The sequence below is a fragment of the Chelonoidis abingdonii genome, chromosome 21, assembly GCF_003597395.2.
Source record: "Chelonoidis abingdonii isolate Lonesome George chromosome 21, CheloAbing_2.0, whole genome shotgun sequence".
Taxonomy (NCBI): domain Eukaryota; kingdom Metazoa; phylum Chordata; order Testudines; family Testudinidae; genus Chelonoidis; species Chelonoidis abingdonii.
The window spans coordinates 305,792-315,798 of record NC_133789.1 but is presented as its reverse complement, the minus strand read 5'-3'; the positions used below and the strand labels follow the sequence as shown (position 1 = coordinate 315,798).

Below are 10,007 nucleotides of genomic sequence, written 5' to 3'. Positions count from 1 at the left end.
AGGGTGGGCCCAGATTCCCCCCAAACCTCCCAACTCCTGATCAGACACAGGAGGAGTTGATCCAGACTGTGGGGAAGATCACTGAGGTGAACAAATCTGCCAATAAGCGCAGGACCCACCAAGGTAGAAGAAGAACTTTGTCACAGTTTATATCTAGTTTCATTGTCAGGTTTATAGCACTGCATTGCTCGAGATTTGAGCCTTTTCAAAAAAACTGTTTATCTTGATTTTTTTTAAAAGATGGAAACATTTATTTTAGTCTCACATTTTTAAAAAAAGAAAAAACTAAATCTGAGACTGAATTCAAGTTGACAGTATCCCTTTAAGCATTTCTGTATGAAACAAATTAAGGAACCAAGCAACTGAATATGGTGAGATGTTCTAGTTATACCACAGAAGGAAAAAAATATCCATATGAATATAAATATAAATCTGAACATTCTGTAAGGAAAATGAGAGCCAGACTGCAGCAGCTCATCTGTTGAGGTTTAAAATGAGATGATCAAAATCGTATAGAAACTTTTAAAATAGAAATAGGGAGACTTAGCAAGAAGCTGTAGGAGTAGGCGCTGAACTTTAGTCTAAATGAGGCTAAACTACGATAAGAAGGACTGCACAGTTCAGAAATTGAGACTTGCAATCTCACTGTGAGTATTTAAGACCGGGCTTGTAAATGAGATACCACAACATGAGTCAGAAGAGGTGCTCTCGACATCCATTCTGATTTCCATGGGATAGTCCCCTGAAATACATTTTGTATCCCGGCACTATGATGCAGGAAAAATATATATCACGTACGCACAAAGACATGGCAACCCTACTCCTTCTGCCTAGTGAAAATATGTATTTCTCTGCTTAGCAGAGATAAGCAACATGGAAATTCTTGACATTTACATGTGCTCTGTTTCATTCATTTTAAATGCTATATTTGGACAGCAGAGATCAAATTTGCTCACTTGCTAGTGGTTTGTTTGTTTTGAATACAGCTTTGCTTTTGTTGTTGAAAAGATGCTTCTAAAAGTGATGAGAACTTTGAACTGGGTTTTACAAGCAAAGGGAGAAACATGATGTATTCACTGGCTTTTGCCCTTGTCCACTTGGGACAGATGGATTTTATGTGAAAAGACTCATGTTTGTATTTTTAACAGGGCTGAAAGGAACATAGCTCATTTTCTGCACTCTGTAAGAGTGATCTAGTGGACAGCGCACAGGACTGTGATCTAGGAGCAACTGAGCTCTCTAATCGTGGCCAAGTCCACAGATAATGTCACTGACAGATGCAAGTCTTGGTGGTATTTCTAATATAGATGAGTCCTGAAAACAGATTACAGCAAAGCTTCACTTTGTAATGTAGACAGCACTTACACACACAGGGGGCGGGGAGGACACAGATTACAGATACTAATACATATTCTTACTATTACTTTGTTCACAGCATCAGTGAGGTAAGCCAGCCCAGAGAATAGCGTCTCTTTGCTGCCGCTGCAGGAGGAAGAGGAAAAACTCACTTGATTTCTTAAGGAACTAGAAAATAACAGCTAGTGTTCTCACCTTGGCTAGAGCAGGGAGTTTATTTTATTACAAGTAAAAAGAGAAGTTTATGATCTGGAGGAAGTTCTAACTTTTAGGCAATTCTTTGGGTCTAAACAACCAGCTACCGTATCACTTGCATATTAACAGATTGAAGAGATCTTCATGCTGCCACCACCTCTATTCTTGTCAGAAACTAATGGTGGGGGAGGGGGAACTGACAGTGACACCAAAGGAGACAATCGCACTAATCTGCCAGGCTGGGCTGGAACAACGCTGCTCTTACTCAGGGGCTGAAAGTGTTCCATTCCCAAAGTTTTGCATCTGTATTGTTAAGAAGCTGGGACTTGGAGACGTCAGGTTCTGCAGGTTAAGGAACAATAAGATACAGCACAGTGTCTAGCTGCAGAGGTATGTTCTTGGGAGAGATCTAGGGTCCGCATTTAAACCTAGTTAGGAAACTTGCAAACTGATAGTTTGGGGGAAAGTTGTTTTGTTCTCTTTTCCAGTTAACTCTACAAACCAAAGTTCAAAGCTAGTGAAAATCATGCAGGGGAGTGAAACCATACAAGGATTTCCCTGGTGTCACAGATAAGTGGAGAAGACAGTGCAGGGACCTGGCCTGTCAGAGCTGAGCAAGAGCTGCAGCCACCAGTGTCAGATTCTATTGCTGCTAAACCGAGAGCTACATCCCAGGGCTACTAGCTGCTAACCCCACCATTCAACAGCCCCCAAAATGAAGTGCACAGCTTCCTCCCTTCTGGAGAGGGGAAATAAAGTCCCACAAAAAGCTGGAAATGACTCAGAGGGGACTGAACAGAGAAACTGATTGAAGCCAACTGCTCCTGAGTTTCCAGCAGTAGAGTGATAGTGCTGAGAAAACCTGAAGTAACAAGCTGTGCTGGAAACACGGCAAAGAGGGTTCCAGCCTGCTGGAAGGGAGTTGATCTCACCCAGAATCCTGACTGTTGGGACTCACAGTGACACATGTGTCGCTGACCATAGACACAAGTTGACTAGGAAGAGCTGACAGTGCTCCCTGGGGACAGGCACAGGGACACCTCACTTAGGAGCAGCCTGGATTGCCACTGGAGGTCACTCTTGTTGCACAGCAGGGAGCACATTTTTGCTGTAACACTGACATAAAAAGGTGGTTTAGTGTAATTTAAAACTATTGTCCTAACTTGCCCATGACACACAGAAGGAACTTACTGTGTTTCCAGCAGGAGCCATTTTGGGGCAGAGGCAGTAGCAGGAAGTGCACAAGCAGCTGTCTGGTTGACACTGCTTAGGAAGGGAAAGTTTCCTTTGGTACCAATTTTTTGTAACCTGTTTTTAGCAGTCCAAGAGCATGTGACTATTTCATTTGCTCCAGCCAAGATGATGCCAATAAAGCAACAGGAACTAAAAAATGCAGCACAGATGACTCGAGCTGATTCACAAGAAGCAATGATGAGAGGTAAATGTGCATTGCTTGGACAAATAGCAACTACGGCTGCTTCTGCTATTTCTCCCAAGGGTGCAACTCCCCTGGGGCTCCAGAATAGACAGGACTCCAGCAGCTGTTAGTGTGATTGATAACACCTTGATGCCAACCCTATTCAGAGCAAGTCTACATGACCACAGCAGCAGCATCGAGACCTTTCTCTGCATTGGCACTACTAGTGGAGGTGAAATAGTGGAAAATGTTAGTAATGCAGATGGGGGGCAGGAGGAAATGAAAAACAGCTGCAAGTCTCTAAAGAGCATAGGATGTAGGAAAACTAGGGTGGGATCCCAGGGGATAGAACCAAAACCAACTGATTCACTTGACTGGTCAGGGGAAGTTGTAGGCTGAATATCAGGAAACATTTCAGTCAGAACTCAAGACAGTCTCCCAGGGACAGAGCTGGAATCAGGGTGGCAACCAGTGATTGTGTGCACACTGCCCGCTCTTCTCACTCCTCTCAGCTAAGTGCCAACTCTGCTTTCTGGAACACACAAATAGGGACAGAGTCCCGAGCCTCGCTCAGACAGACCTGCCGTTACACATGGTCAGGTCACTAGCGCAGTACGGAGATCGCAAAGGGCATGTCCATAAGATATCTGCCAAAGGACCAAGCACCTGCCCATTGCCATAAATGAAATAGTCTTTGAGACAATACAGACCAGACAGCACAGGCCTGGCTAACGTTTTATTATTATTTCTTACAAGCATTTCCTGGGCCTTCTCACAGTAGGAAAACGAGTACCGGCTGTGAAAGCTTGTTCCCCAAAGCCTCTATCAAATTGCTGCTGAAAACACTTCAGCTGCTAGTGCTGAATGGACAAAACCATTTTCAACTGCACTGCAGAAAGTGTGATCGAGACCATACGCTTTAAAGGACAGAGGCAAGGCAGGACTAGCAGCTGCCTGAATACTATGATAGTAGGACTGCCAGCCAGCTACATCCACCGGTGGAAGCCCAGCCATCGGAGGCATTTAAAACTAGATTGGACAAAGCACTCCAAAAATATTCTGTAGGGAATAACCCTGTACTGGCCCGAGTAACAGACTAGACTGGAGGCAGTAAAACACTCAAATTACTGTCATTTGAAATAATCTGCATGACTCTAAGGGGAACCTAGAGTGAAGAAAAGAAAATTCCTACACAATTCAAAGAGTGAACAACAGTCTTTGAGAAATCTGTCATCGCAAGTGACTAACGAGGGCACCCAGGCTCTAGGTGGTAGTTGGAAAATAGCACCAAGGGGACTGTAGGTTAAAATTCAGTCTCAGCAACAGATGAGCTGAGTTTAGGGGTCTCAGTCTATTGCCCGGAGAGCCTGTGTCTATTCTGTTATTTTTAATAGAGCATCATGACTAGCTGCCAAAGGGCAATGGTCCATATCTCAGCCCCACAGAGCGGATGGTGTCTGCTCTGAGGTGGAGGAATCAAACAGAAGGGGCATGGCTGGAATGCAACTCTAAGGTGTAATGCCTGATAGCAGTGGCAATCAGCCAGGGCTATGTGTACCCATGTGGGTTTGCAGAGGTCTTCCGGGGGAGCAGCAACACATCTAGATAGGGTTCGCTTAGTTTTACAATAGGCTAAATAAAAAGCACTAGTGAAGTCAGTACAAACTAAAATTTCATACAAACAATGATGTGTTTATACTGTTCTATATACTATACAGTGAAATGTAAGTAGAATATTTATATTCCAATGGATTTTTTATAATCACATGGTAAAAATGAGAAGGTAAGCAATTGTACAGTACAAGTGTGCTGTGACTCTTTTATTTTGATGTCTGATTTTGTAAGCAAGTAGTTTTAAAGTGAGGTGGAACTTGGGGGTACACCAGCTAAATCAGACTCCTGAAAGGGGTACAGGAGTCTGGAAAGGTTGAGAACTACTGCCCTATAGGGCTGGGGAAGAGCAGTGGGAGGATGCACCAACAGGCCCTGTGCCCTAAAGCCAGAGCTGTCAGTCAGTCTCATTTACATGAGAGCCATAATTTTCCGAATTTGTTCTCCATCTCACATAACTGAAACATAGTCCAAGAAATTTACTTCCATCCTCTTTGCCCCTAAGCCACCAGACATGCTTCCAAGAGAGCAGCAAACTAAAGAGGCTTCTCATAGCCTCTCTCCTGGCTTATTTTAGTTATTTAAACTCAATCCATCAACACTTGCCCGATCTTATCCCATAGCACTTACGGTCTCCATTGGGTTACAACCAACACTTTCAGACCAGAGTCACACAAGGAAAAATATTTCCCCCACCCTGCTTCCCGGGTGGTTCTAAAAACAGAGGAGTCAGCACAGACAACTAAGGAAAATACAGCAACTTTTCTCCAGGGAAGCCTTTGCATCTTTTAATCCTGAGTCACATTTACGAAAGCTTTGGCACAAAACTAGTTCCACAGTTACCTCCTGCTAGAGTCACATGTCATTCTAACATGCTCCAATTCAGACAGAAAGTGGTGTGGAAAAGAGCATCAAAGTTATGGCTTTAAGGCCTACGATTCCCGTGTCTGCTAAAAAAGACTTGCACATGTACAGAGATTGGTGATTTATACCAGTGCAATGTGGAAACTGGGCCCTATTTGCTGCTATAAAAACCTCCTGAATGAAACTAATTGTAGAACAAAGTTAAGTTTCATAGTTAAATTTTTTATTTTGTGCATAGCTGGATACTTGGCACAAACTAATTCCTGATTTTATATTTACAAGTTGTTTCCTTCCTTCAGTCTTTTATTTTAAAAGTAATTGCAGGAGCCTTTAACACAAAGCTGTATTTCTCAATTGCATGAGGTGGAGGCAGAAAATATATAAAATATTTCATCAAAGTTTCACATTTTTCACATTATTCATATTTCTTAAATTTCTCAGTTCTCCCTTGCACTGTTCAAAGATATGTCTGTAGCTTAGAATTGTCTAAATCTGATACAAAAATGCTAGCAGATAGCTCCACGTACACAGACATTAGATAATAACTGATTATCAAACATGTTAGCAAATGCAAGTACAGCGAACAAATAATAGCCTGCTTGAGAGGGGAGCTCTCCTCAGGGAAATTGGGACTTAAATCCTCAGCCTGCAATTTGTTTGTTTCACTTACAAATTTACAGCAGCTCAGATTAGCTGAAGAGCCAGTTCACCACACACTTACAGTCTAAGGAACAGAAAGCCTGTGCACGATCTCAACTAAGGCTTCAAATGGACTCTGACTAGATCCAGTGAGCTAGATTTAAAATACAAGAAGTTTGGCAGTTTCCAGGAGAACTGTGTCCACAGAAACAGCATCTCACTTTTTTACAAATAAATACAATTATTTTTGTTATAGTTGGTCATTTCTTATAATGCAGGTGGTCTGTAAATAACGGGGAAGCTCAGGATTTCTTTAGTTTTGCTCTGGAAGTTGGATCTTATGAAAGAGAAAGAGGTGGTGGGAATGGAAAGTCCATAGGGTTTTGTACAGTGCAGGCAGCTTCACACAGACTTATCATGGATGGTCTTCTCTTAGCTCTCTAATATATACTGTATATTTATACTTGTCAGGGGAAGGGGAATGTCTACCCCAGTCCACCTACTCCTTCCCCCAAAAATATCATTTTCCCAGCTCCAAATATTCAACAATCAAATATAACAACTCTGCATTTTCATCCAAAGATGACATAGCACTTTACAAATGCTAATTGCCTGGGTAAGGTGGTTCCGTATTATCTCCCATGAGAGGGAGTGTGGTCTTCAAGTTATACTGTGCAACCAAGTATCAGGAGACCGGGATTCTGTTCCTCACTGTGTGCCCTGGAGCAAGTCTCCGAGATGCTCCATGCCTCAGAAGGGGAATTGCAATACATACTTCACAGAGTATGTATACATTCATCACTGTCAGTAAAGTGCTTTGAGATCCTGGGATGGCAGGTTACTATAGAAGTGCAAAGGATTAATATTTATTATGAATTTGCAAGTCGGGAAGTTGGAGGTCAGAGAGGTGAATTGGCTTGTCCAAGGTCACACAGAAAGCTGATGACAAAAGCTGGGAAACAGAATCCAGGAGTTCTTTCTTCCAGTCCAGCACTCTAACCATTAGGCAGCTCTCCACAACTTTTACCCAACGTATGCCCAGGCAGAGAACCATAATTTCTTCACTATATTTTTTCTTGGTTTGCATTACTGTCTAACAATATCTTATCTCTGTCCATAGCAGTGAGACCTTGATGTGGCCTCTCTTTCCCCCTCTAGTAATTTCACAAATTAGTTACTGAAGGGCATGCTATTACTTATGGGAACCTTGCACAAGAGATTCTGTGCAAGCTCTTCTGACTTTAATGGTGTCAAATTTAAAACAACTATCAGAGAGCAGAAGGCCCCGAACGGAAACTCCACCAGAACCCAAGTCTGACGTGATGTCCTTTTGCTAACACCTCTACAGTTTTTGAAAGTTAAAATGAACTCTTTCATAATCTGAGTGTATGAATGGTATTTACATAGATGGACTTCAAGCAAATCCACCTCTTTTTCCCTTGTAGTATGAACAAGATGGGTATTCTAATCCTGGACTGGCCTCCAGATGATATTTTGTGCCCATGAAGTCTGCATTCCTGAACGTTGCCTGATCAAAAAGTCTTCTCACTTTAGTTTTAACTGAATAGAAAACATTTTTTTTAAATAAAAGTCAATTTTTTGTATTCATTTAACAAATTTTTGTTTTAAAAACCCCTGCTTTTGCAGGAGTATATTTTCTTGTTGTGGTAGAATTAGGGGAAAGATTGCTGCTCAGATTACCATATGTATTTAGGATATTATTATTAAATATTTGTTAAATACCAACAACATACAAGGGGCTTTCTCAGACACATGATTACTTCTTCAGCTAATAAGTAAATTAAACAAACATTTTAACTCTTTCAGAGGACAGGCCACTGGTATCCTTGCAGTTAAAGCAAATACAAAAGACTACTTAGCATTAGTTGCAATTTAAATTAATTGGGCTCATGGAGATTTGATAATTTCCCTTCAGTGCTGAAGTCAAAAGGCAAAACAGTTTAAACATCAAAACTAAATACACAGTTTAAAGGCACAAAGATTTCCAAGACAATCTCCTCAGAGCACTGGCTTTTCTGAATTAGCAGAAGAGCATTTTGCTCCCAAAACTGAAGGCGACATTCCATTGTTTATTAAAGAAATCATCAGTGTTTTGGCAACTAACAAAGATAAGCGACAAATTTACACAAAATCCCAGCAGTTGCCAGCAGACACTGAAAATGGGCCAAGGGCCAAGTTCCATTCATAAGCAAATACCCAGCACAATAGTGTGATTCATAATCCTTGATTTACACAAAACTAGAAGTTGGCCAGGCTGAAAAATATATTTAATGTTTGGAGCTAGGCAAACGAAGTAAAGGAAGAACAAAGCAAACACCAAAGACAAACAAATGATTGACAGATAAAAAGAGAGGAATGGGTGCCTACCTTCTGTCAGCCAAGTCTCCTGAAACTGGCTCAGATCCTGGAAGAGGTCTGCAAGAAAAGTGAAAGGTGCCTTTACTGAAGGCTGGCCTGGGCTGGACTGACAGCAGGATGCTCCAGGGTCGGTGATGTGGGATGGGAAAGAAACACAAACACTGCAGGGAAATGGGGGAGTGAAGAAGAGAAAGGGGAGGATCTGATCCCTACCTACTCCCTACCCATGAGCCCTGTCCCTCCCCCCACCTCATCCCACTGTCCCCCATGAGCCCTGTCCCTCCCCACTGCCCCTGGGGTGCTGCTACTGCCTTTACCTTCCGAGTCCTGAAGTGGGGCTAAGCCTGGGTCCATGGGTCTCCTGGCGCCCATCAGAGCTCGGCTGCTGAGGGTCCCACTTCCGGGCGGTTTCTGAAGAAAAGGACAAACCCGCTTGGGAAAATCATGTCAGGACTGGGCCCTGGGCCACCCCTCCCCGGGGCTGGGTGCTGGGCGCTGCCTGCAGCCTCGGCCCGGGGGCTCCAGCTCTACTCACGTGTGTGAAAGTGTAAGGGACTTGCTGGTCCAAGTACCCTTTCATCCTCCCGTCCGCGTGTGAACTCCTCGTGGGCATGGAGCAGCCAGCTCAGTGCAACGACCTGCGGGGAGACGGGGCGGGCAGAGGGAGCCTCTTTCACAAGGGCTGGGGAGCAAAGAGGGAGCGCCCCTTGGAGTCTCTGCTGCACCTGCTTTAGCCCACCACGTCCCGGTCTGGGTCTCGTGGCATCTCCCCATCCCCGACCCCCAGGGCTTGTCCTAGCTGCGGGAGCGGGGCCCTTCCTAAAACGACCCTGGGGCAGGTTACCAGCAGCGGCCCCACCGCCCCTCCCTGTTCCCCGGCTGCAGTGCTGGGTGTGATGTGCAACGAGGCGTCGTTCGCGCTGCATCTGGCAAAACTTGTGCGAAGAGGCCGGGTGATGCCTCGCTCCCCAATGGAAACTGCCACTCTGCACCCCTGCCCAGTCCCCCGGGCCGGGCTCTCACCTGTTCCCCCAGTCCCGCTCCCACGGAAAGGGCTCGCTTTCCTGGCGGCTCAGACAGTTGTGTGCCCGGGGGGAGCCTCCCATTGGTACATTTCCTCCTTCCCAGGCTCAGCTTTCTTGCTTCTTTGTTTCATTGACTTTGTGAATGAAGCCCCGGGCTGGGACACGCCCGCCAATCACAGCTCTGCTTGGCCCTCACCCAGCGCAGAAGGGGGAGCGGCTACGGATTCCAGGGCCAATCAGATCGCGTCACTCTGGGATTCATTCAAGGCTGGGGCTCCCATTCATAAAAAAACTCCCAAAGTTCATTCATAAAGGTCTGCAAGGGACGGGGAACCAGAGCTGCGCTGAGCTGAGTTGTGTGCATGGCACGGCGTGTGCACGGTTCACACCACCAGACTCCCCTAGGACTTGCACACGTCCAGGCCTGACAACTCTCACAACGTTAGAGTCATTTTTAAAGCAGCTTTTAAAGTATCTACACTCCTGTTATGACGAGTTGTTGTTTTTTTAAAGTTTCAGTG

The 10,007-nt window shown here is 44.4% G+C and overlaps 1 protein-coding gene across 2 annotated transcripts in view; it reads right to left on the bottom strand.

Moving 5' to 3' along the window:
- The window catches only part of ETV4 (ETS variant transcription factor 4), a 45,301-nt gene extending 35,727 nt beyond the window's left edge, over positions 1 to 9,574 (bottom strand). For both annotated transcript variants that reach the window (XM_032772697.2, XM_032772699.2), the window contains exons 1-4: positions 9,485 to 9,574; positions 8,997 to 9,099; positions 8,779 to 8,872; positions 8,471 to 8,518 (exon numbers count right to left, since the gene is read on the bottom strand). In XM_032772697.2, coding sequence (XP_032628588.1) covers positions 8,471 to 8,518; positions 8,779 to 8,872; positions 8,997 to 9,074 — 220 coding nt within the window. In that variant the 5' untranslated portion in view covers positions 9,075 to 9,099; positions 9,485 to 9,574. The remainder of the gene's footprint in view (positions 1 to 8,470; positions 8,519 to 8,778; positions 8,873 to 8,996; positions 9,100 to 9,484) is intronic.
- Positions 9,575 to 10,007: the final 433 nt, after the last annotated feature.